Source organism: Scyliorhinus canicula, chromosome 13, assembly GCF_902713615.1.
Source record: "Scyliorhinus canicula chromosome 13, sScyCan1.1, whole genome shotgun sequence".
Lineage (NCBI taxonomy): Eukaryota > Metazoa > Chordata > Chondrichthyes > Carcharhiniformes > Scyliorhinidae > Scyliorhinus > Scyliorhinus canicula.
The window spans coordinates 95,879,647-95,907,616 of NC_052158.1; the positions used below are offsets into that span (position 1 = coordinate 95,879,647).

The following is a 27,970-nucleotide window of genomic DNA, read 5'->3' on the forward strand; positions in this document are numbered from 1 at the left end:
ATGTTTAGCCTTCCGTGGCACACAAAGCTCCTTCTGTTGTTCCTCTTCATAGCACAAGTAGTGGCAAAAAGTACAACACCCGCCGCCAAAGGCTGAATTTAAGAAAAGAAGAAGTATTTACAGGAGCTCTATTCCCAACTTCAACTGTACCTGCAGAAGAACTTGCTACCGATAATTCAGGTCTTTCATCGTAAAGTTGCCACACTGAAGTCAACATCTCTCCGTTATTTGACAGCCTTCCCAACTGTGCCGTCCTTTTGAAGATAATGGGAATTTTACTATTGATTCTGCTGAGTTCCTTTTTACTGCTGCGACTGCTGCCCCCCAGTACCAGGACAAAAGGGTGAACGGGAGAACCTGGAAAAGCAGTAAATTTGACACAATAGATGAATTGTACAATGAACCCTGTGATTCATTTTCGGAGCTTGGTGCAGTATCACCACGATCATGGTCACTGTCATTAGCTCATGAAAATATAGAGGGAACAGTCTGAAAACACATGGAGCAATAATCAAAACCTTGGTGTTAATAGCACTGCATTGCTATGTTCACTAATGTTCCCAATTATGGGGTACTAAGGCTTGCATAAGCCATCATTACACAGTATTCCTGACAGCCAGCAAGCAGCTGCATATTGTAATATTTAATTAATATGATCAACTGAGTGTCTGAACAGTGGGCCAACCACATCTCACACATGAACTTTGTAATGCAAGGGAAATCTGCTCCACTATTTCTGGACCATAGTTTCTTGGGATCGATTTGGTGCCAGAAGCTGCTTTGTAGCTCCTCTGTAGCTACTTTTATTATTCTATGCTGCTCTCCAGTTAACAGGTCAATATGTGCAACTTTATGAATGCTTTGTATGAATTCAGCTCACTCGCTGCTTCTACAGTTAGACCCTTGCTGCCTTTGCACCTTACCGAACATTTTGAAACTTTTAAATTATTTCTCTTTAAGGGGAACCAGTTGGTCTTCTCTGAATTGCTGATGCAAGGTAGCAAAATCAGTGCCCCTGTTCAACTTACCAATGGCTTCATGTGTCACGATTTCAAATATACGTTGAGCTAATGAGGTCGGCACAAAGCAATGGGTGTGCTGGATATCTAAAGAGTGGTCCCAGCATGATTGTACCTAGGCTGTACAACTAGCCCCATTAAAAAAACTAATATTTAATTAATACAGTATTAACTATTCGGTTTGTCATGGAGCAACACCATTACATTGATACCTGATCAAGTGCAACTTTCCCAGTTACGGCAATTTCTTTAATTCAAAATAAAAGATGAGAGCATTAAATCAATTTATTTAGGAAGTTAAAAGTGCAACTGAGCATCCATTTCTAAAATTGATTGATCTTTTAGGCTCAGGGCGATGAAGCACATCTGTTTTTTCCCATTTTTGCTACCTAGTGTCAAGCTCTTCCATTTCAGATAAGCACCAGTTTAGTGTGATTGTTTACTCTCCTCAGTTTAGGAACAGCATCATCTACTGCAGTGAGATTGTTCCCACCTTGAGACTGCCCATCTTTGTGATCACTTTCAGTGTTGCAATGTAACACTGTTCTCAATTACAAAAAAAAGTACGGTCACTGGAAGCAGAGGCTTGATATGAACAGAGCGGCACAGTGATTGCAACTGTCAACTCCCTGCTAGAGATATCTGAAGCACCAGTTTTGCAGTCAGTTAAGGGTAATTCTAAATTATAAATGGCACTTTTGATTTTTCACATTACGATATAGACGTGCATTCCAGAATGATCAAAGCAAGGAGCAGTTCAGGTATAATTCTAATTTTATGATCGGGTTCTCTAAGGAAATTGTTCTTAATTTTAAGAAAATAATTTATACTTGTGAAATTGTTAATGGCGTGGCACGGTGGCACAGTGGTTAGCATTGCTGCCTCACGGCGCTGAGGACCCAGGTTCGATCCCGGCCCCAGGTCACTGTGCGTGTGGATTTGCACATTCTCCCGGTGTTTGCATGGGTCTCACTCCCACAACCCAAAGATGTGAATTTGCCAAGCTAAATTGCCCCTTAATTGGAAAAAAAGAATTGCGCATTCTAAATTTAAAAAAAATATATAGTTTGAAATTGTTGCGTGGCCCTTTTATGGGAGCAAGCTCCACTGACCACGTACCAGTTCAGAGTTAGGAAGACATATTTGCAGAATATAAGGCTCAACTGGCTGGAAATCTTCAAAATATCTGACACAGTCCTACAAGAATGTCTTGAGGATGTAAGAAGACGTCTTGCGTGAAGAATTGGACCAGTTGCGACAAAATTAAGAGCGTAAAGTCAAGAAATAAGTCAATCCAAATTCAACACCCAAGTTCTTTGGAGCCAGGCCGGGTGAGAACTAATGAGATTGGAAAGGACTCACCTATTCAAAATTGGACCTCAGTCATGCCAATCAACAACTGGAGTTCGATGAAGAGTCTCAGATGTTTGCTATAATGAAGAACTATAAAGACCTCTTTCAGTATACCGGACTGCTGCTCGGCATCTCGTCAGCCTGCGATATCTTCCAGTACACGATGGAAATCTCCTCGGGGGATTCTCAAGGTGATGGCTTTAACTTGATGACGTGCTAGTCACCAACACTACACCAGAAGAACAGGTGGCCAGCCCAGAGGAAGTATTAAAGAGGTTTTGTGATGCTGGGATCCACCCAAAGTGCAACAATTGTATCTTCCAGGCCTCTGAAGTGATGTACCTATGACTTTGCATCGCAGTAACAACGATGCATCCTTTGTAAGAAAAGGTCAAGGCTATACGAGATGTCCCTGCACCCAAAAATGTCAGCGAGCTGAAGTCCTTCCTCAGTATGATCAGTAACTATGGAAGTTTAATTTGAATCGTGCCATAACATTGACACCATTACATCAGCTATTTGGGAGAATTAGCATGAAGACGGAAGGAGCCTAAAAAAAAAAACCTTCCGAGTGGCAATGCAAGCATTGTAGTCTTCAAACCTGTTGGTGCATTTTGATCTGGGGCAACCAATTGTGCTGACATGTGATGCATCCCCTCATAATATATTTTGTGGAGATGGTATAGAATGCCCTATCACCTTTGCCTTACGGACCCTTTCTGAAGTAGAATGAAACTACGCCCAGATTGAGAAGGAGGGCTTAGTAGTTATTTGGTGTGAAGAAATTCCATTAGTATGTGTGCGATCATCAGTGACTGACCACAAGCCATTGCTGGGCTTGTTAAGGGAAGATAAGCCATATCACCCAAAACCTTGGCGAGGTGTGCATGTTGGGCCCTGCAGTTGGCAGCTTACAACTATGTTTTCAGCACCGGTCTGGGACACAAATTGCTAATGTGGATGTTAAGTTGCCTGCCCCTACCTGAGAGCATTCCGCTGCCACCAGCACCCCAGGAATCATCGTAGCCCTAAACCTCTTCGTCAATCTGCTGGTGTCCACGGGTATATCCGTAGCTGGACTCAGAGACCCTGGCTGGGTTCTCTCTTCTGGGGACTGTCTCCACGCCGGGGGGGGGAACACCGGCGCCAACGACTCCGGAGTCAACGGCCACCCAAGGTGAGGAATTCTCACCTGTCCAGGATATTGGTGAACGCCGGAGGGGTTGGCGCCGCTCCAGCCGGCACCGAAGGGCTGGTGCGAGTCTGTGTATGTGCCGAAGGGCCGGCGTGATCGTGCGCATGCGCCGAACAGCCGACGTGGTTCTGCACATACGCAGACAAGCCGGCGTATTTTGGCGCATGCGCGGGGTTTCTCTTCTCCGCGCCGGACATGGCAGAGCCCTACAGGCGCTGGCGCGGAAGGAAGGAGTGCCCCCACGGAGTAGGTTTGGTGGGCCCTGATCGCGGGTCCGGCCACCTTGGGGGGCCCCCCCCACAGGGTCGGACCCCTGCAATCCCCCCCCCCCCCCCCCCCCCCCCGAGGACCCGCCTCCACCGATATACCTGCCAGTTCCTGCCAGTACTTGAGGTGAGTGATTCACCCTGGCGGGACTGGTCAAAAATAGAAGGCCCGCTCGCGAATCCCGCCCCCTATTCTTTCAAAAGTGAAATGAACAGCCTGGCTTAGTGATACAAGAAGTCCAAACAGCTGAGGCACTACTTCACTCATCAAGCACGGTTACATGTGAAGATGGTATGATTCTCTTAGGATCATGGTGGTCGTCTTGCCTCGGCTCGGGGATCCTCCCTTCAAGGAATTACACAGCACCCACTCAGGACAGACAAAGATGAAAGATTATTGGTGTGCAGCTTCGTCGAGGTGCCAGGAGTAGACAAGGCCATTGATGACTCACACAACATTGCCACCCTTGAGAAATGCAGCATCTTTGCCACCCTCTACCACATTTCACCCTTGGTAATATCCAGGTTGCCCATGGGCCTTGTCCACGTGGATTATGTGGGCTCATTTTTGGCAAGATATTTTTGATGCCCACTTAAAGTGGTTGTCGGCCCAGGAGAGGTGGGCCACTAACTATCGGTGACCATGGTCGAGGCTTTGCACATTCATGGGCTTCCTGTGGCCATTGTTTTGGACAATGGCACACCCTTTATTGGTAGTGATTTCCAGCCTTTTGGTGAAAGCAAATGGCATCCGACACACAAGAAGAGTCCCCTATCATCCAGCATCGAAACGGTCTGGCTGAGCAGGCTGTTCAAACTTTCAAGAAAGTCATGAAAAAGCAGACAGATAAATTTAATGCGAAATTATTTCTAATGTGCAGGGAGCAGTATTGATATCTCATTGGTGGTCTTGTCCAACACTGTAATTAAATGATCATATCTGCCACTATTTTGTTGATTTGATAAAATTCCCTACCTAGTCTGTTTGCAGATGAGATAAAAATACTTTCAATGTGAATTTAATGACATCAATTGAACTTTTGTTATTTTTCATCTTTTGTAGGGCCTCCAGGTGAAAAAGGAGACAAGGGGATATCGGGTCTCCCCGGATCCCCAGGCCCAGCTGGTATAAAGGTGCTATAGGAGAAAAAGGTAAACTGGATATTAGTCTTTCGGAAACGATGTGACCAATTTAAACACAGTATAGTTTAAAGAGGGAACCAATATTAATGCATGTTTAATACTCATTGAAAGTAAACAGCAAAAGAGTGTAAGTAATCGGAGCAGGAGTAGGCTGTTGGTTCCTATTGAGCCTGCTACTCCATTTCATAAGATCATGGCTGATCCTTGACTGCAACTCCATTTTCTTGCCCGATCTCCGTATCCCTTCTTCCCTTATTGATCCCAGTCTTGATTTACTTACTCTCATCCACATCCCTCTGAGGTGAAAAATTCCAAAGATTCACAACCCTTTGAATGAAGACATTTCTTGCTGAGGCTGGGATTTGGTTAAAGTTACTATAATATATTACTGTTGACCTTAGGTTACGTTATCCAATCTGCAAAGACAAGCAAAATTTTTCAAAAATTGATACTTAATGTACATTTTAAAATGAATAATTTTTGCTGTTCAGGACCAAAAGGGGACCGTGGTCTCGATGGATTTGATGGACTTCCAGGATTTATTGGGAAGCCAGGGGAAAAAGGTATGGTGAGGTACATGACCTCATGTGAGCTACACATAACCAGGTCTTTAATGATCTACTCGCATAGCTTATATAGTCGAATAATAGGCAGTATTAGTATGTAAAATTCCAAATAATGCCAGTGGCTGCATTTGTGGTATTTTGATTGCAATAGATGGCAACACATTAAATCTGTTAAAAAGGCTATTTAGGACATTTGCTTTATCTATTTATATTTGCCATTTACAAAATAGTATTTTTGTACAAAATGTACCACCATTAGTTTCCTGATGCAAACAAAGTATGCAATTCACAATTGAGAATTTAAAGCCGTCAATATACAGAAATAAGATTACAAGTTTACAAATTAATATGTGGGGAGGCTGTGGAGTAGTGGTATTGTTACTGGACTAGTTAACCAGAGACCCAGAGTAAATGTGCTGGAGAGCAAGGTTCAAGTCCCAGCACTGCAGATGGTGAAATTTGTATTCATAAAATCTGGAAATAAAAGTCTAATGATGACCATGAATCATTGTCAATTGCCGTAATACCCATCAGGTTCATTAATGTCCTTTAGGGTAGGAAATCTGCCTTCTTTACCTGGTCTGGCCTACATGTGACTCCATACCCACTGCAATGTGGTTGACTCTTAACTGCCCCCTCAAGGGCAATTAGATGGGCAATAATGCTGCATAGCCTGCGATGCCAGCATCCAATGAATAATACAAATAAATTGTTAATTTGGCATCTATTATATCTGGTTCAATGTTCTGGTAATTCCCAGAACCCTTATCTGCTGCAGGTTGATTTTTGTACACATTTATCTGATCAAATAGCTGTTACTGTATCGATACCTGCTTGATTTTCACCCCCCACCCCTCCCCGAGCTCACGCTTTTGGTGGCCTCTGTGTAACTCACAGGAGTTCTGTACCATGGCAAACAAGGCATCTCAGCTGTGGCCTTGTTTGGCTTCGCTACTCAACCTTGGCTACTTTTATATATCTGCCTCACTCTCTTAGATTTCCAAGCTCACCCGAATGGTAGCCTGCTCTGTCCCATTTTGGACCGCGCCTCCTGAAACATCCCCGCTCTCAGCCTTCTTGATTACCTCTCTGATTCCTATATAACATTTCTCCCAGCTAATATCTTCTCATATCTTTCTTAGTTGTTAATCTCTGTGCACTCACTCACTGCATTGATTTTGCTTTCTGAATATAATTGCTACGTTTCGTTGCTCACAAGCTTCTGAACTCACTTCGTGCTGTTCAGCCTGTAGTTTCCACATTCATTTTTCTTGCTTTCTGTATCTGTTCTCTTTCTCCGAACACTTTCCTGTGATACACAATTCACAACAGCTGATTCTGTCACTGCCCGGCTGATTCCAGGACAGATTATTCTCTGCCCTGCTTTTATTTAACAAGATGCACCCCAGCTGTTTCTGCTGACTTTTATATTCTATTTCAGTTGTCCTGCTTGGAACTGCAACTACAAATTAATTAATATGTGGTACGTAAAATGACAAGTCACTGTTTTCTTTATATGTCTTTATTGTTTTCTGTATTTCTCCCAGTCTTCTGGATTATTAACTTTGCTTTAGCTGGATGCCATGTTTCACCTCACATGCATTGTGACAATGGTCGCTTGGCTGTAGAAGTGGACATTTTGCTTTCAGTGATATGGTATTGGCATTGTATTGTCCTGAATACTACCTTGAATACCCTGCTGATCTGGCACACCGTAACAGGGATTTGGGTAACTAGCCACTGCCATTGAATACCTGCTGCTTCCACATGGGCACCTGATGGAGGTGAGAATTAGGATCATGTTGAGTTTTTTCAGCTGCAATACAGTTGTACTTCCTCACTCCTTGGGGTGGTTATGAATGATAGTGATCAGAACTCTATTCATTCCTCTAATCTCAGTGTTTTACCTCCTCGAATCTCAGTGTCTGTTCCTCTAATCGCAGTGTTTTATTCATCTTCTCCATTAGTTTCTTGTTTTTTTTAGGATTTTGGAACCAAATAGGGCTATTTTATTCAGAACAAAATACAATACCATTTTTGCTTTGGAAATTTCCTTTAGCTGTATTCTTTACTATGGCATGCACCCATTTCAAACAATCGCGTGTTCACACAGAGGCTGGAGACTTCAAATTCCCTTTAGAATGCCACAGAGCAGCTCTTTCCCAGCAGGCTGGGAAATTGGCTGCTTCCCTTTTCGGTATGTGATTCTCCTCACCTGGGTTTTTCTTGATGCTCTGTACCTGGATGATTCAATATACCCAAGTTAGGAGCACAAACATTTGCACTAATTTTAAAAAAAAAATCAATGAGGATATGAATGATATAGATCATGTTTTATTCAACCTCAAATTCTGAGTGGTTGTGTAAAATTGTGCCCCTCTTTTGCATTGTTGGCAAGATTCAGCTTTAGGTTTTCTCCGCATGTGGGGACAAGTGCACATACGCAGAAGGGTATTGTCGGCTTTTCTGTGTGGCAAGGGACACAGGGTGGGATTCTCCGCTCCGCCAGCTGCGTGTTTCTCAGCGGGCCCTTCGCTGGCAGCAGGATTCTATCTTTCCGCCTCTTGTCAATGGAATTTCCCATTTAAAACCCCCCCCCATCTCATGCCGCCGTGAAATCCACTGGCGGGGCTACGCTGCCAGCAGGAAAATTGAATCTCAAGGACCAGAGAATTCGGGCACTGTGATTTATTTATTACATCGGACAAAAGGTCTACCCACCACATCACATGGTGACAACTGGCTCAATTTTCAATCCGTGTCCCAAACTTGCTCTTCCACCAAGACCTTTAAAGCAGTACTTCCCAAATTACCAATGTGACCCCATTTTAATGCTTGAAAATTGCCATGGCCCCAGATGCCAACAAGAATAAAACAGCAGCATAGTAACATTCAGTATTTAATGAGTAATGTTCACACATTAACGATAAAAATACAATACATCAAACACGTGAAAATCTGTATTTTTTAAATATCTTGTGAAAATGTTATTTTATATACTCACTGGATGTCATGAGAGACATCGGCATGCATATTGCACCAGTCTCTCAAAATCTGGCAATGTGGTTGATATACCGATGCGACATCCAGGGCTGATAGTTGATCCATATTGCCATTTGATGCAGGCAAGTGCTCGAAATCTAGCTTCGCAGAAGCATATGCTAGGTAAAAGAACCAACACTTTCAACATGTGTAATGCAATGTCAGGATAGCTAATCTTCAAAGCAAATCAGAAGTTTGTCAGCAAAATCTAGAAATTTGTTTTATGTGAAAATTGATCAGAAAATTTCAATAAGCAGTTTGATTTCAGCGGCAGGAAAATCGAGGTCATCAAGCTGACATTAAAAGGAATTTTGGACCCACTCGAACTTTGTCACATCCAAATTGGGGTAGAAGGATGCAAAGTGTGCCCCGAGGTGGCTAAGATGACTGGCCATCACATGAAATGCACACTGATCAATTTCATCGTCAGACAGATACTTGAAAATTTGGGGAAAGGTTTAGAGTTTAACTTCAGTATATTAGTGTTCTAAAATGTAATGTTTTTCATGAATGCTGTGAATGGACCAGCCAGTTGAAGAATGTTTGTCCTCTTTCTTTGCACATTTGCATTCAGCTCATTTAGTATTCCAAATATGTCTGTGGCATAAGCAAGGCGAAAAATCTGGTTTGGTCACAGAGAAAGTTAATGAATTCTGTTTGTCTGCTTGCCATTGCAAATGCCAGCAACTGATGATCATTCAGTTCAGAAAACCATTGCAGTGCCCATCTTCTCAAAAGTCAATGAATCTCAGTGTGAAACAATAACACATCATGATCAGACCCTATGTGTGGAACCTTCCCACAAAATGGCCAACTGTCAGGTTCTATCTGAAACTCTGCCTGTTTCATCAGCCAGGATTTCTCTCCAGACCTTCTGACACTTTGTCAGAAAAAGCAGGGGGACGTGTTTTACACGGTTACTCTGGCAGGACAGGACCTCAGACAGCCAGCAAGCCAGCTCTGCAGAGATCGGAGAAACGCTTTTAAAGGGCGCCCGACCTCAAAGTGGGAGTAAAGGGCTACCCCGCCAGCATTGGGTCTTCAGTGCCCCTCACCCCCCACTCGACCATCGCCGGCGTCAGGGCATCAGTGACCACCCCCACCCCCCCCCCCCACCCCCCCATCACCATTGCCAGAATCGGGGATTCAGTGCCACAACCCCCCCCCCCCCCCCCAACCCCAACACCAATCACCTGGCAGTATCAGGGTGCAAGGCGGCAGTGTCAGGACACTGCCATGCCATGTCCCTGACCACCCGGGGGTACACTGGCCTCCATGCCCCTGGAATGGTCATTCCAACTGCTGGAGTGCCCTCTCCGAGATCTCCCCGTGCAAATCCCGTTACGGCCCCCTCACAAAAGTTAGCGGCCACAGCGGGATTTGCGCCCACAGGCGAATGGTCCGGAAAATTCCCCCCTCCCATGTCGTTGCACAGTTTTATAAACTGTCAGGCATGAAGTGGGGAGATCGAATCGAATGTAGTTCACAATTCTGTGACCTGTTGCTACACTTCACCTAGCTCTTTGCTCCGTTCGTTAGTTGCTAGTTGTTCCCGATGAATTATGCAGTGAGGCCAAACAGCAAACCGATCACCTCTCCTTACCAAGGAACGCAGTCCCGACTTGTGGCCTGCCACAGCTGGAGCAACATCGTCCAATCCTGACCCCAATCTGCTTTTAAAATCCAGCACAATGTGAGCAACACCAACACTGTCAGGATGGCTGCAGAAGGGTAGTTGGATGCATCAACTTTCTACAATGTTCGTGACTTTTACTGCATTTGAATGTCAAATAAATTCTCAATGATGCTTTGGGTTTCAAGCGTAAGACCAGTCTCCTTGTGGCTTTGGATTCAAGCTTTGCGCAGGTGAAGGAGACACAACCAGAGTGTGAATTGGAACTTGGTAATTTGGACAGTGTGGTAATTTGGCGCGGAGGGGTATCTAAGCCAGAGATCGGAGAGTACTGTATTTAGCATTTACATTTATAGTAGAAATCTAGTGCTAGGAAACATATAGTTCACATTAACTTTTTAAAAAATTTAAAATTTAATTTATTAATTAATTAACGCAATGTCAATTAGAGGGGTGCAGTGCTCTGACTGTGAAATGTGGCAGGTCCGGGAGGCTTCCAGCATCCCAGATGGCTACATCTGCAGAAAGTGCACCCAGCTGGAGCTCCTCATGGACCGCATGGTTCGGTTGGAGCAGCAGTTGGATGCACCTAGGAGCATGCAGGTGGCGGAAAGCGTCATATATAGCAGTTATATAAATGTGGTCACACCCAAGGTGCAGGCAGAGAAATGTGTGACCACCAGAAGGGGCAGGCAGTCAGTGCAGGAATCCCCTGTGGTTGTCCCCCTTTCGAACAGGTATACCCGTTTGGATACTGTCGGGCGGAATAGCCGATCAGGGGAAAAAAGCAGCAGCCAGAGCAGTGGGACCACGACTGGCTCTGATGTACAGCAGGAAGGGTCAAAGAACAGAAGAGCAATAGTCGTAGGGGACTCTGTAGTCAGGGGCACAGATAGGCGCTTCTGTTGACGTGAATGAGACTCCAGGATGGTATGTTGCCTCCCTGGTGCCGGGGTCCAGGATGTCTCAGAATGGGTAGCGAACATCCTGAAGGGGGAGGGCAAACAGGCAGAGATCGTGCTACAGATTGGTACCAACGACATAGGCAGGAAGGGGGATGAGGTCCTACAGCAGGAGTTCACCGTGCTCGACAGAAAGGTAAAAGACAGGACATTAAGGGTTATAATATCGGGATTACTCCCTGTGCCACGTACCAGTGAGGATAGAAATAGGAAGATAGAACAGCTAAGCCCGTGGCTAAACAGCTGGTGGAGGAGGATGGGTTTCAGTTATCTGGTCCACTGGGAGCTCTTCCGGGGCAAGTGTGACCTGTATAAGAAGAACGGGTTGCATCTAAACTGGAGAGGCATAAATATCCTGGCCGCTAGGTTTGCTAGTATCACACGGGAGGGTTTAAACTAGTATGGCAGGGAGGGTGGGCACCGGAGCAAAAGGTCAGAAGGTGGAAACATTGAGGGAGAACTAGGGAATTGGGCCAGTATGGCTCTGAGGGAGAGCAGTCAGGGAGATGTTGCTGAAAACAACGGGACTGGTGGCCTGAAGTGCATGTTTTAATGCAAGAAGTATAACAGGTAAGGCAGATGAACTTAAGAGCTTGGATTACTACATGCAACTATGATGTTGTTGCCATTACAGAGACCTAGTTGAGGGAAGGACAGGATTGGCAGCTAAACATTCCAGGATTTAGATGTTTCAGGCAGGATAGAGGGGGAGGTAAAAGGGATGGAGGAGTTGTGCTACTGGTTAGGGAGAATATCACAGCTGTACTGTGGGAGGCCACATCAGAGGGCAGCGAGGCTATATAGGCAGAGATCAGAAATAAGAAGGGTGCAGTCACAATGTTGGGGGTTTACTACAGGCCTCCCAACAGCCAGCGGGAGATAGAGGAGCAGATAGGTGGACAGATTTCGAAAAGGAGTAAAAGCAACAGGGTTGTCATGATGGGAGACTTCAACTTCCTCAATATTGACTGGGACTCACTTAGTGCTCGGGGCCTGGACGAGGTAGAGCTTGTAAGGAGCACCCAGGAGGGCTTTTTAAAACAATATGTAGATAGTCCAACTAGGGAAGGGGCTGTACTGGACCTGGTATTGGGGAATGAGCCCAGCCAGGTGGTAGAAGTTTCAGTAGGAGAGCATTTTGGGAACAGTGACCACAATTCAGTAAGTTTTAAAGTGCTGGTGGACAAGGATAAGAGCGGTCCTCGGGTGAATGTGCTAATTTGGGGGAAGGCTAATTATAACAATATTAGGCAGGAACTGAAGAACATAGGGCGCGATTCTCCCAAAACGGGAGAAATCGTAAGGCTGGCGTCAAACCCGGGCGGGTTTGACGCCAGCGCGCCCCTTCCCGACTGGGAACCGATTCTGGTCCCCGGTCGGGGCTAGCAGCCCGACGCCGTAAACTCCGGCATCACGGGCTTAACGAATTTCGTTAAGCCCGCTTGCCGGAGTTAGCGCCGGCTGACGCGTCATATGACGTCATCCGCGCATGCGCGGGTTGGAGTCTTCCAATCCGCGCATGCGCGGATGACGTCATCGCGTATTTGCGCGAAACCCGCGCATGCGCGGGCCGGGATGCCCCTCAGCCGCCCCGCGAATGGATACTGCGGGGCGGCGGAAGGAGAAATAGTGCGCGGGCATCGGGCCCGCTGCCCGCGATCGGTGCCCACCGATCGCGGGCCCATGGCACCCTTGGCACGGCCGTGGTACTGCCGTGCCAATCGGTGCCATGGTTATAAAAAGCGAGTTGTTCCCGCCGTTTTTACAAACGGCCAGACCAGGTGTGTTTGCCGTTCGTAAAAACAGCGTAAAGGGCTGGGACTTCGGCCCATCTATCAGCTGTGAATCGCTGCCGGCCGTAAAAAAACGGCGGCAGCGATTCGTGTCGGGAGTTGGGCGGGGGGGGGGGGGGGGGGGGGGGGGTGAGAATAGCGGGAGGGCGGGAAAAATGTCGGGAAGGCCCTCCCGCTATTCTCCGACCCGTCGTGGGGGGCGGAGAATCGCGCCCACTGATTGGGGGCGGATGTTTGAGGGTAAATCAACATCTGACATGTGGGAGGCTTTCAAATGTCAGTTGAAAGGAATTCAGGACCGCCATGTTCCTGTGAGGAAGAGGGATAAATATGGCAAATTTCTCGATCCTTGGATAACGAGGGATATTGTAGGGCTTGTCAAAAAGAAAAAGGCATTTGTCAGGACTAGAAGGCTGGGAACAGAGAAACCTGAGTGGAATACAAGGAAAGTAGGAAGGAACTTAAGCAAGGAGTCAGGAGAACTAAAAGGGGTCACGAAAAGTCATTGGCAAATATGGTTAAGGAAAATCCCAAGGTTTTTTACACGTACATAAAAAGCAAGAGGGTAGCCAGGGAAAGGGTTGGCCCACTAAAGGACAGGGGAGGGAATCTATGTGTTGAGCCAGAGGAAATGGGCGAGGTACTAAATGAATACTTTGCATCAGTATTCACCAAAGAGAAGGAATTGGTGGATGTTGAGTCTGGCGAAGGGTGTATAGATAGCCTGGGTCACATTGAGATCCAAAAAGATGAGGTGTTGGGCGTCTTGAAAAATATTAAGGTGGATAAGTTCCCAGGGCCTGATGGGATCTACACCAGAATACTGAAGGAGGCAAGAGAGGAAATTGCTGAGGCCTTGACAGAAATCTTTGGATCCTCACTGTCTTCAGGTGATGGCCCGGAAGACTGGAGAATAGCTAATGTTGTTCCTTTGTTTAAGAAGGGTAGCAAGAATAATCCAGGAAACTACAGGCTGGTGAGCCTTACGTCAGTGGTCGGGAAATTACTGGAGAGAATTCTTCGAGACAGGATGTACTTCCATTTGAAAGCAAGGGGTCGTATTAGCGAGAGGCAGCACGGTTTTGTGAAGGGGAAGTCATGTCCTACGAACTTGATAGAGTTTTTCGAGGAGGTCACAAAGATGATTGATGCAGGTAGGGCAGTGGATGTTGGCTATATGGACTTCAGTAAGGCCTTTGACAAGGTCCCTCATAGCAAACTGGTACAAAAGGTGAAGTCACATGGGATCAGAGGTGAGCTGGCAAGATGGATACGGAACTGGCTAGGTCATAGAATGCAGAGAGTAGCAATGGAAGGGTGCTTTTCTAATTGGAGGGCTGTGACTAGTGGTGTTCCGCAGGTATCAGTGCTGGGACCTTTGCTGTTCATAGTATATATAAATAATTTTGAGGAAAATGTAACTGTCTGATTAGTAAGTTTGCGGATGACACAAAGGTTGGTGGAATTTGCGGATAGCGATGAGGACTGTCAGAGGATACAGCAGGATTTAGATCATTTGGAGACTTGGGTGGAGAGATGGCAGATGGAGTTTAATCCGGACAAATGTGAGGTAATGCATTTTGGAAGGCCTAACGCAGGTAGGGAATATAGAGTGAATGGAAGAACCCTCAAGAGGATTGACAGTCAAAGAGATCTTGGGGTGCAGGTCCACAGGTCACTGAAAGGGGCAACACAGGTGGAGAAGGTAGTCAAGAAGGCATACGGCATGCTTGCCTTCATTGGCCGGGACATTGAGTATAAAAATTAGCAAGTCATGTTGCAGCTGTATGGAACCTTAGTTAGGCCACACTTGGAGGATAGTGTTCAATTCTGGTCGCCACACTACCAGAAGGATGTGGCGGCTTTAGAGAGGGTGCAGAAGAGATTTACCAGGATGTTCCCTGGTATGGAGGGCATTAGCTATGAGGAGAGGTTGAATAAACTTGGTTTATTCTCACTGGAATGAAGAAGGTTGAGGGACGACCTGACAGAGATCTACAAAATTAAGAGGGGCATAGACAGAGTGGATAGTCAGAGACTTTTTCCAAGGGTAGAGGGGTCAATTTCTATGGGCATAGGTTTAAGGTGCGAGGGGCAGTGTTTAGAGGAGATGTGCGAGGCAAGTTTTTTACACAGATTGTAGTTGGTGCCTGGAACTCGCTGCCGGAGGAGGTGGTGGAAGCAGGGACGATAGTGACTTTTAAGGAGCATCTTGACAAATACATGAATAGGATGGGAATAGAGGGATACGGACCCCGGAAGTGTAGAAGATTTTAGTTTGGATGGGCAGCATGGTCGGCGCAGGCTTGGAGGGCCGAAGGGCCTGTTCCTGTGCTGTACTTTTCTTTGTTCTTTGTTCTTTGTTTGGATTTGGTGCTGAGGGGGCTCCATTCTCCCATGTAACACACTGAATATTCCCTGCACCATTTTGTGATCAGGAAGTGGGAGATAGAAGAGAATGTCCTCAAGAATACTATTCTCTCACATGTAGAGCACAAAAGGCAATGTGCACCCCTCAGTGCTCACATCAACTTGATGGGCAAAAGCAGCCGTGTATCTCAGGCGCTTCACCAGCAAGGATTGCTGAACAACTAGGTAATTGCCTCAATTCTTTGCTTTGTGGTGTTGTTTGACAATGGCACAGCTGAAAATCTATTTTCCTCCACCTCCCCAAACATTATTTCAACTACATTGATTAGAGCAGGTAAAATCGACGTTTCTGCAGTCGCGTGAGGCTTCTTTGCCTATGCATTCTGAAAACTCACTTTGTTCAGAGATGGTAAGCACCTCTTAAACTGAATGTGTTGCTGCAAAAGCTCTTCATTTCGATGTTGGAAAAATAATTGTGGTTTCCAGACGTAACCCTTGTGAATGATCTCCAAGTGTTGCTGAAGCTTATTTGGTTTCCTGCTTTTGCTACACAGCACTTGAGATGAATGAGGCATTTTAGCCTTTCTCCAGATTTATTTGAAGCACTTATGAACACATACGCAAGGAAAGTCTCATTGTAATTATGAACACATTCCTTACCATCTTGTTTTTCATTTGCAATGGAGTCAGAAGGCTTGCTGCTGGAGGTAGAAGGAGTGGAAACTCTGCACTGAAAACTGTCCATGGTGTTGGGGCAAGTTGCTGGCAATTATCCAAAATGACTCTCAATTACACTGTTGGGCTGCAGATTAGAGAAGCACCTGGTGAATCACATCTGGAACATTCTTCACAGGGGCTCCTTCCTCGCACACATGACGATCTCCCTCTATCCTTACATGATCCCTGCATGGCTTCGATGCCGTGATCCAGGATGTTATCTCCTGCCCCCACTGCTGACTGGAAATCCCAGTTGGCATGGAAATGTGACTTATTTATTCTAATTTCTCTTAACTGGCCAACCGCCACTTGCAGGTGAGTAATGATTCCAAACCAAACCTGGCCTCTCCAAAAAGGTTTTATGGTTGGGATCTGGCACACCTTCAGTGGTGCAAAATTTTGGGCCTGTCCTCTGATCCCGATCCCAACCTGCATTTAAAATTCAGCCGCGTGTTAGGAACACCAACACTGACAGAACGGCTTCAGTGGGATAGCTGGATGCATCCTCATCTTTCCTATCAGCACCTTGACTATTTGTTTGCCTGTTAGATACATCTTCAATGATGCTTTGGGTTCATGTGTATGGTCAGTCTCCTCATGGTATTAGATTCAATGTTAAAGAAAACATGAATCTCAACTGGTGGACTAACATTTAATAACATTTAAGAGCAGAATAATAATTTTTATGCATTGAATTATCAGGAAAGATGAGTGAAAATATTCCAGATCTAAACACCACATATAACACCTTAGATTCTAACATTACAAAGGTTCAAGCTATTTTATTTATGTAAGGATGAATTCCTTAATGATCTCTATGAATAATGATACATTTCAGAATATGTATGTGTAGTTTTGATGTTACTGGTAGCTTGAGCAACCTATTTAGCTTCCACGTAGGTATTTAAACAATTAAGTACAATTATTTAACATTATTAATTTGTGCCGGTTAGTATGTTTAGGGGAGAAAGAGAATCACCTAAATTTATCGACTGATACAAGTAACTGAAATGAGGTGCAGGAAATCACAGCCTTAATGCAACAAAGGGCAGCAAAACTGGATTTTTCAACAAGCACATTATACAAGAACCAGCTTCCTGGAAAGAGCAGCTATCTCCTAACTTTGACAAAGAGTCACCTAGACTCGAAACGTTAGCTCCCTTCTTTCTCCACAGATGCTGTCAGACCTGCTGAGATTGCCCAGTACTTTCTGTTTTTGTTTCAGATTCCAGCATCTGCAGTAATTCGCTTTTATTTTAAGTCTCCTAACTTAAATCGTTTCAAACTTTCAAAAATGGTGATCCGGAATCAAACTTTTGAACACTGTGAAGAAATACAAGTGAATGAAAGTTCAATGTGTCCTTTCTCTGAGAAAACCAGTGATACCAATGATACAGCTGCTGGTGAGAGGTGCCCTGAAAGCGGATATTTTGTTTAGGACCCACACCCGCACAGAGTCCCCAGTTTCAACAACAGTAAGTTCTGCTTCAGTGGCATCATGGAAGAGGATAGCATTTCTGCAGGGCTCCTTACTCAAGAAGCAGATTTTAAAGCATAAAAGAGTAACCAAAGGGGATTGAAAGATACTCGATGAAAGGCTCAATTATCTTCCTTTAGAACATTTATGATTGCAGGGCAATTTAGTAGATTATACTTGACCACAATGAATGACTATTTTGTTGATTAACTTTGCAGAAACTGAAAATGCTCTGCTAAAGTGAAAATGCTCGAGAATGATTAACCTAAGGTTTCTTGTTAGAATCAGTAATGGATGCTTTCAATAGCATGGTGAGTGTGTCAAACAAGACATACCAACTAGCAAGGTTAATAATATGTAATGGTAATTTCTTCATATTCTTGGGATTCCTTTAGAAAAAAGCAACTCAGTAAATTAGAGACCAATCAACAGATATAAAAAAGTCTGCAAGGTTTATTAGGCAAAAAAGCCCCCTTCAGAAAATTTACTTGGTTAATATTATTTCAATAGTACCATCATAGAGAACAGTTAAACAAAATGTGCTTTTGTGCAAGTTTATTTTTTTCTCTCTCCAATTTTCATTTAATTGTTCCTTCCCACCTAACATTACCTCAAAATAATTATATCTATAGTTTGAGTGTTGTATTTGCTCTCATATTGTTTTCTCCTTTATTAATGCCACAGATCTCTAGTGCAATTTTTTACAATGTAAGTAAGTGAAAAATTAAATTAGAGCATCAATGTAAATAACCATTCAAGCCACGGTGTGTGACTAAATAGCTTATTACTGCTCCTTTACTTCAGCTTAAATAATGTGCATTTTTGTTTGTAACTGAGGTAAAATTATTCTTTCTATAGTGATTTTCTGAATGATCATTGTTATTGTATCATATTGTTATGGACAGGGAGGTGTTTAATTTAAAACAGCTCTGATTTCTTCCCTCACCACCGTTCTGTAAACTGAAAGATGCTTTTGAATTTTGACTTCCCCCTTAATAATTGGTGGCATATTTTCCCCAACCCACACACGAGCATTTGCACATTAGCAGGTCACGAATAGCTTATGCAAAGTTAATCAACAAAATAATCTCCATTAACATTAACTATGCTCATACAATCTCAAAGGAAAAATATAGTCTGCTAAATTGCCCTGTAATCCTAAGTGTTCTAAAGGAGGATAATTGCATATTTCATCTCGTATCTTTCAATCCCCTGTGGTTACTCTTTATTTTACGCATACTCAAAACGCAGGAAGTGAGTTTGAACTGTTCCCCCCCTTTTAGCATTTAGCTACAGGTCAAAGATCAGAGACAAAATAAGAATTGTTTCATGTGAGTCCAGAGTCCAGTAAGTCAATGTGCAGTTTCATGAACCACGCTGATGTCTCTGCAAGGGTACCCCAACATGAAACACCGGTTTGTTGCAATGATGCGAGAAGTCAAGTGAAACCCAATTAGAATACCCAGCAGAGTCGTTGTGTAGCAATTATTAAAGACTGTCATCATTCCAGACCCCATAATGTCCCCAAAGGTCAGATCAACCTAAGGATTGCCATTGCAGCTCTGGTGGAACTGACACCGAAGAAGGATCAACAATTTGAGGAAGCACTATCTCTAACTATGATGATGATACATTTGGTGGACTCACAGCAACTTCCAGCCAGCATGCCCAAATAAGGGATTCTGGAACCTGGTAGCAGTTGCGTGCCATCAACAACAAAAGACAGAAATGAGCACGTTACTCAATCTTATTCTTACCACAGAATGCTCTTCCTCAGCTTGAGAGAGTTTCCAGACGACCTATATCGAAAAAACACCGCCAAGTAGATGAATAATGTTTTCATCCAGCCTGCAAGAATTGATCAAGAGTAGCAGCAATCATAGCCCGCAAGGCCAGCCAGACCAACCCGGTGTGGTTTAACATCAAGCCATATAAGAAATCGATGAACCACACTGAAACACCAGTCCAACCTTCATGCAACAACAAGAACAAGCAAGTCCAGAGTCCACCACTCACCTGACAGAACAACAACAAGATGTGGAAGGGTTAGAAGGCCTTCACACCACCTAAACCTCGAACATCAAGGACTTGAAAGGGGAAGATGGGGTAATGAGAACGCTGTTAATACTTTAATAGTAATAATGTTAGAATAGCACAAAGGTTGTCACAGGGCTTATAACAATAATAATAATTTTTATTAGTGTCACAAGTAGGCTTACAATTAACACTGCGCAGCATGGTAGCATGGTGGTTACACAATTGTTTCACGGCTCCAAGATCCCAGGTTTGATTCCCAGTTTGGGTCACTGTCTGTGCGGAGTTTCCACCTTCTCCCCGTGTCTGCGTGGGTTTCCTTCGGGTGCTCCGGTTTCCTCCCACAGTCCAAAGATGTTCAGGTTAGGTGGATTGGCTATGCTAAATTGCCCTTAGTGTCCAAAAAAAAGGTTAGTTGGAGTTCCAGGGATAGGATGGTGGTGTGGACTTTGGCAGCATGCACTTTCCAAGGGTTGGAGCAGACGTGATGGGCCAAATGGTGTCCTCCTGCACTGTAAATTCTATGATTCTGTGAACACTGCAATGAAGTTACTGTGAAAAGCCCCTCGTCGCCACATTCAAACGCCTGTTCGGATACACAGAGGGACAATTCAGAATGTCCAATTCACCTAACAAGCACGTCTTTCGGGACTTGTGGGAGGAAACCGGAGCACCCGGAGGAAACCCACGCAGACATGGGGAGAACGTGCATACTCCACACAGACAGTGACCCAAGCCTGGAATTGAACACGGGTCCCTGGCACAGTGAAGCAATAGTGCTAATCACTGTGTCACCATGCCGCCCAATAAGGAAAGACTTTTGAGTAAACTAAAGTAACTCTACATCCACGGGGTAAAGACTTGGGGAGGGTAGTGTAGTATAAGAGTCTGGTACATAAAGGTTTAATGTGGAACTGAGTATAGAATCACCCATGCAGTATTACAAGAAGGCCCAGAACCAGTGTCAGTCGAGAGATGGATAGAGTAGGATAGAAATATAGACTGGAGCGCCATACCTGTACCCTCTACAGTAAATATCAATTGTTCATAAAGACTTGCTGTTTATATACTCAAGGCTACAAAGCCTACTTCATGGTATCTGAAGCAGAATTCTTCACTTTCTACCCCTCATTCCTGGAGCTGAAATTTAATGACCTCACAGCACATTTTTAAAGAGCTGCTACAAAGTGTATCTGGAATCTATTCCACACTTGATCATAGAATCCCTGCAGTGCAGAATGAGGCCATTTTGCCCACCGAGTTTGCAGCAACCCTAGGAAGGAGTACCCCACCGAGGCCCTTTCCCTGCCCCAATCCCATAACCCTGTGCATTGATCGTGGCCAATCCACGTAACCTGCACATCTTTGGACCATGAGAGGGAACTAGAGGACCCAGAGGAAACCCATGAAGACACGTGGAGGACGTGCAAACACCACACAGACAGTCACCCAAGGTCAGAATTGAACCTGGGTGAACCTGAGGCAGACAGGTCCTATGCAAGAGGTGGCGCAAAATGTCAGAGTGGAGCATTCCCTCAAGGACAGCATTGACTTGTCAGCCTAGATTCCATGCTCAAATCTCGGGAATGATGTGCAAACCAACAACTTTCTAATTCAGAGGAGAGAGTGCTGCCACGGAGTCAAAGCCACCTTAACTAATTGCATCAATGTGAAAATAACAGCGTATCCCTTCCTTTTGAGCGTAACTTGTGATTCGGGATATTAAATTAATGAAGAAGCATGCAAATCCTTAATGGTAAATAATTGTATAGATGGAAGCCAATGTGGGAAAAGTCAACAAATCTTAAGAGCTTCAGAAAAAATGTCTTACCTTTTATTTAATTCAAGAAAATCCACAGATTATTGGATTTACTTTGCTCATTATAAACAAAAAATTCATATGAAGCATTTTTTTCACAGGAAATAAACACAGGCGAGCACAGGGACCAACAGACCATTGAAGAATAACTCCACTGCTTCAGATTAGATTATAATGCAAAACAATTGTGATTCGACAGCATTAGCGAGTAAAGGGCAGTTTTCCAGCACTGTATAACCTGCGACTGTATAATACAGTTTATCTTTTGAGATGAAGCAAACTCTTCTGTTACAGTCCTGTGTTGTCACAATAATCTGTAAAATACTGAGTGCTTTAATTAACTGTATACCACCTTACAAAGAACCATAGAATCCCTACAGTGCAGAAGGAGGCCATTCAGCTCTTCGAGACTACACCAACCTAAGTCCACTCCCACCTTCTATCCACAGAACCCTGAAAGCTGCACATCTTTGCACACTAAGGGACAATTTAGCGCAGCCAATCCACCTAACCTGCACATACTTGGACGAATTTTCACTTTTTTCAAAACACAGATCTTAATGTAAAACCAGCCACTCTACACTTTCTATTACATTCACCCCCTTTTTCTAAAAAGACACTGGGTGGAATTCTCCCATCGGGAGACAAACAGCCGATGCCGGAGTGAAACCTGGAGTGTTTCACTCCGGCGTCGGTGGCCGCTCCTCGCCCCCTATTCTCCCCCCCCCCCCCCCCCCCCACGGGGGGCGAGGAGCGGCGGCGCATGAATTCCGCGTGCCGGGCCTTGACGCTTGCGTCAAAGCGGCGCGCCAGGAATGACGCAGCCGGCGACGCCGAAGTGACGTCAGCTGCGCAGGTGCAGGTTGGCCAGTGCCAACCCGCGCATGCGCGATTGCCGTCTTCCCCTCCGCTGCCCCGCAAGACATGGTGGCTTGATCTTGCGGGGCGGCGGAAGGAAAAGAGTGCGTCTTTTAGAGACGCCGGCCTGACGATCGGTGGGCACCGATTGCAGGCCAGACACCTGCTGAGCACACCCGTAGTGCTCGATCCTCCCTCCGCCCCCCATAGGCCCCACACTCACGGTCATGCGCTGTTCACGCCGGCAGCGACCAGGTGTGGTTGGCACTGCCATTAACCAGTCCGGTTCGGCAGGCCGCTCAGCCCATCCGGGCCGGAGAATCACCGGTCGCCGTGAGAAACGGCGAGCAGCGATTCTCCGAGCGGCCTGTTGCAAAATGCGACACGCCATTTTGGGGGGGTGGGAGAATCGCGGGGGGTGCCAGGGCAGCGTGGCGTGATTCGCCCAGCCCTCTCGCGATTCTCCCTCCTGGCGTGGGGTGCGTAGAATCGCGCCCACTGTGCATGTCGTAGCATTTATGTTTCGATATTTCAATCCTTTACCCACCCTCAGATTACTAGATTACAGCCTGGATTCTCTGTTTCTGAGACTAAGGGCCAGATTCTCCGATTTTGAGGCTAAGTGTGAAAGATCCGTGGTGCTTTACGTCGAAACAAATCAACGCCACCCACTCACCGATGCTGCGACCGGTGAGGGGCTAGCAGTCGCGCCAGGTAAAATGTCCGGCTTCCACAAAGTAAACGGCCGGAGAATTACCGGGTCCGTGGCTGCGCATATGCACAGCGACAACCTTCAGCGGTTGCGCCGTACAACATGGCGTCAGCCGTGCGCGGAGACGACCTGCCAGACAGTGACCCCCCCTGGACACCCCCTCACCAGCCCCCCAGTCTCCCTAACTCTCACTGAAGTCTGTCGGGTTCCCCATACCGTCCTGAACTCGGCCCATCGGGGGCGGAGCATCGGGGGAGGGCCTTCAGGTAACGTCCTGAGGCCGTCCCAACAGCATGTAGTGCATGCTGTGCGCCGCGATGGCGCTGTTTTGGAGGGTGCAGAGCATGCGAAACCTGCGTCAAATAGGCGCCGCCCCGATTTCGTCATAAAATGAGATTCTCTGCCCGATTGCCGATTATGAAATCGGCGCCGTAAAACGGAGAATCCCGCCCCAAGTGTTGACACAAACGGAAAATCCGCGGACTTCCATGACAGAAACATTAGCGCCGCACCTGGACCGATTCCGCTGCTGCTGAGGGACTCGCACCGGTGCCGCATGGAACACAATCGATTCCAATGAAAAACAATGCGGGATTCGTCGGGTCCGTGACTGACACTCTGCCGGCTGACAAGCTAAAGCCACATAAACACATTACACTCCCCACACACACCTATCCCAGTCAAAATGATGGCACTGATTGTGCTGGAGTGCACCTTGCCGGCTGCAGCAATTGATGTTCCCTACCCGTCCACTCCAACCCACAGCCCACCTCCTGTCCACCCCCCACTACTCCCGCAGTCCTGGCAGATGTCCCCTGGCCAGTGGCACAACTGTCAGCAAACCATGGCGATGTTGTGCACCTTCCATACTCCCTCTCTGTCCCTCAGCAGCCGCCACTCCGGTTGCATGATTTTTAAAAGCACAAGTGAACCACACCGTTGGGAACTCGGCCCATTGGAGGCGGAGAATCGCGGAAGCCCTGGAGAATACCGGGTCGGGCCCGCTAATGATATTCAATTGGTGCCCACTGTACATGCGGAGTTAAGCGAATTGTCTCCATTTTAGAAGTGTCGGAGAATCGTGATATGGGGTCAAATTGGCGCCTGCCGCGATTTTGGCATCGGAAGCTATTCTCCGCCCAATCGTATTCCCTGATTTTGCTGTCGGCTAATGGAGAATCCCACCCCATGTTTTATTGTGTCAACAAACCCGCTACCCTCTCATTCATTGGTTAGTTACCTTAAATCGGTGTCTTTTGGTTACCAATCTTTCTGCCACCAGAAACAATTTCTCCTTATTTACCCAATGAATAGTCTTCATGGTTTGGAAAACTCCTATTACATCTACACTTAGCTTTCACTGACCTAAGGAGAATAACCCAGCTTCATCACCTCCAATTTCACTGATATCATGGACAGGTGTTTGCTCTTTTACTGTCTCTAATCAGTACTTTTGTATGGAAACAGGTGTGACTTTTCTTCCCCTTGGAGTATGTACTCCAATCAAATAATACAGCAGTATGATTTTGCGTGTTTAAAGTAAGGAAGGTTGTTCATTCACACACACTTACCACAAATTAATGCAAGGTAATCAAATCAGTCTCAGGCTCACATACAAATCTACACATCACACACAAAGATGGATACAGATAAAGATAGTGAGCTGTATTCTCCGCAGCCCCACTCCAAAATTAAAGAACAAAGAACAAAGCAAGGTACAGCACAGGAACAGGCCCTTCAGCCCTTCAAGCCTGCGCCGACCATGCTGCCCGTCTGAACTAAAATCTTCTACACTTACGGAGTCAGTATCTCTCTATTCCCATCCTATTCATGTATTTGTCAAGGTGGCCCTTAAACGTCACTATCGTCCCTGCTTCCACCACCTCCTCCGGGAGCGAGTTCCAGGCACCCACTATCCTCTGTGTAAAAAACTTGCCTCGTACATCTCCTCTCAACCTTGCCCCTCGCACCTTAAATCTATGCCCCCTCGTAATCTACCCTGGGAAAAAGTCTCTAATAATCCACTCTGCCTATGTCGCTCATAATTTTGTAGGCCTCTATCAGGTCGCCCCTTAACCCCTTTCGTTTAGCATGGGTGCGGAGAATCCAATTTCACGGCGAAATTGGGCCTGGTGCTGGTCTGGCGATTCTCCAGGATCTGAGAATCGAAGTGTTCGCGGAGTACACCATGCTGTTGGGGGGGGGGGGGGCAATGCCCGTCCTGTGATTCCTGCTTCTGACCGGCCGGGTTCCCGATGGGGTGGTTCTAACCACCTATCGCGTTTGGGAAGCTTGCGTGAGGGGCGGGGGGGATTGGATACCAGTGGGGGGGGGGGGGGGGGGGGGGGGCCCTTATGGGCGGCCAGCGCATAGATCGGGCCAGTCGGATCTTCAGGCGAGCGGCCGATCGGGGGCCTACATTCTGCGGCTGGCTCCGTGGTCTGAGTCCGCCATGGCGCTTGGCGTGGCCAATGAAGGCCGCCGCCGTGTGCATGCGCGGACTGAAAACCGGAAGTGCGGGGGCCGTAACCGCAGCTAAAGCTGCGTGAAACACTCTGGGTCCCTGCTAGCCCCCTGCAGGTGCGTGAATTGGCGGATCTTTTTTATCGGAAACTCCAAAGTGAAATGCCAGTGTTCATATGCCCTGTGGGGACATAGTCCCATTTTGGGAGAATCCAGCCGAGTGTACTTTTACAGATTATAGTTAATCAGTCTATAACTTATGTTTTCTCATCTCCTACATGGCATGTCTGTGGTTTCTTGATTGAATTCCATGATTTAAAGTTAAAATGGAGACCTTGAAAAGTGAAGCATCCAAAGTAGTTTGTAAAATTGTTTGTAGTTGAATATCTAGGAGGTTGGTTCTCCGGTGAACTTTGAATCTGGAACAAGTTTCAGAGTTTGGTTCTCAGGCTGGCTGGAGACTGGCTTTGAAAAAGCAATGATGGCACAGCCTTCCTCTGTAGTTGTCGGCATTTTTCTTCAGTCTGCCCAGGTCTCCTCTGGATATTTGGATAATAAAGGATCTCAATATCAGAAGCTGGTCTCAGTCACATGGTCAACACCCATTGTTCACCCAGAGTAGCTTCAAGCTAAAAGACCAGTGATGTACAATAGGAGAGAGTTGGTGGTCTTTCACACTTAACTTGTGGAATGTATGGATAACTGGACTAATTCCTTTGTTGAACTGCAAACCTGGAGCTATAAGAGTCCATTGACGTTTTAGAGTAAGCTACAAATACTGGCAGGTCTGAATTCCACAGATAATATTCATAGGCCCAACCAGATTGTATCCCATTCCAGATTTTCCAACTTAGAATTTTCTGGAAGCTTGATAGGCTGTGTTGAATAAGTAAAGGTTATCTGAACGTTTGGCAGCCATATTAACAGATCATTAGTGTACATTTTAAATGACTAAGAAAGTTCCAGAAGCATCTATACAAACTTCAACCCATGTGTAAAGTTACGAATTTGATATGCCTTTGCTGAGCATAACACTGAAGTTTCACATCGCTGGTATCATTCTAAATATTACTATTGAAATTTGCAATGTAAAAGATTAACAGGACACACAGTCACAAGGTATGTATCTAGATTATAGATGCATAGCCATTGAAGTGAGTGATGGAACTCTTCAATGTAATACTAGGTTAATGCAAATCTGAATGTCCCAGATTCAAATTCTCGACTTCCATCACCCATGGACCAGATCTCAGCAAGAATTAGAACCTTCACTGAGAGAATATGATAAATAAAGAAAACTAAATTATATAAGTTGACTTGACTTTCCAGAATGCATATTAAAACCTATGTGAAAAATAGGTTGAAGTTTTAAATTAGATTGCATATACTTGCAAAACCAAAAAGCAAATCTTAAAATTTTTTTTTTAGAGTACTTGTGTACTTGGCTCTCATTGTGTCAGCTGCACACCTTGTATTCTTTCCCCTGTGCAGCAGTGGTGAGATTAAAAGTGCTTGTGGATTGTGGTTTGTCAGGGTCTGATCTGGAAGGACAAGGGCAGCAGGTCATAAATGCTTGCTCTATCAGTGGTGTCACATTCTATGAGCAAATAAAGCAAATGAATGGTCAGAAATATGCTTAATTTATGCTTTTCCTTTGTTTTCAGGTGAGCAAGGAGCAAAAGGCGATAAAGGGAACATTGGTTTTCCAGGATTTAAAGGAGATAAAGGAGATAAGGGAGGCCCCTGTGAAAATGGCACCAAAGGAGACAAAGGGGATCAGGGAGATGTTGGCAAAGTGGGGTTTACCGGAGAAAAGGGTGAGAAAGGTGAGCAAGGAGATGTCGGAGAAAAAGGAGAATGTGGGGAAATCGGTGAGAAGGGTGATCATGGAGATTCAGGGGAAGGAGGTGAGAAAGGTGACAAAGGAGAAAAAGGAGAGCCAGGGAATGATGGTATTAATGGAAATGATGGACTGAATGGGGAAAAGGGGAATGAAGGAGAAAAAGGTGACAACGGAGATCGAGGGCAATTGGGACCAAAAGGATCAGTCGGGCCAAAAGGAAAAGATGGCAGCAGAGGTCCTCGTGGGCGAAAGGGTAGTAGGGGACTAAGGGGTTTGCCAGGAATCAACGGTGAGGATAAAAAGGTCATACCATCTGCATTTAGCGTGGGGTTATTGCCGAATAAGTCCTTTCCTCCAGTTGGTACCCCAATAAAATTTGAAAAAATGTTCTACAATGACCAAAATGCCTACAAACCAGAAACTGGAAAATTCCACTGCAGTATTGGAGGTGTTTATTTGTTTTCATACCATCTGACTGTGAGAAGTAGACCTATAAGAGTTAGTCTGGTAAAAAATGGTACTCGGACCTTGAAGAGCAGAGATGCGATTTTTGGTCAAGATATAGATCAGGCATCTGGGATGGTTATTCTGAAATTAGAACCCAATGATGAAATCTGGTTGATGATAACTCGAGACTGGAATGGCATTTTTGCCAGCAATGACGATGACAGTACTTTTACAGGGTTTCTTTTATATCCAGAGTAA

General features: G+C 45.5%; 1 protein-coding gene across 1 annotated transcript; it reads left to right on the top strand.

The window, feature by feature from the left end:
• On the top strand, window positions 1-27,970 carry otol1b (otolin 1b). The gene is given in 10 exon segments (XM_038815416.1): window positions 1-72; window positions 75-197; window positions 199-252; window positions 254-302; window positions 305-368; window positions 2,403-2,563; window positions 4,897-4,959; window positions 4,962-4,985; window positions 5,468-5,539; window positions 27,087-27,970. Coding segments are annotated over 10 exon segments (1,566 nt in total).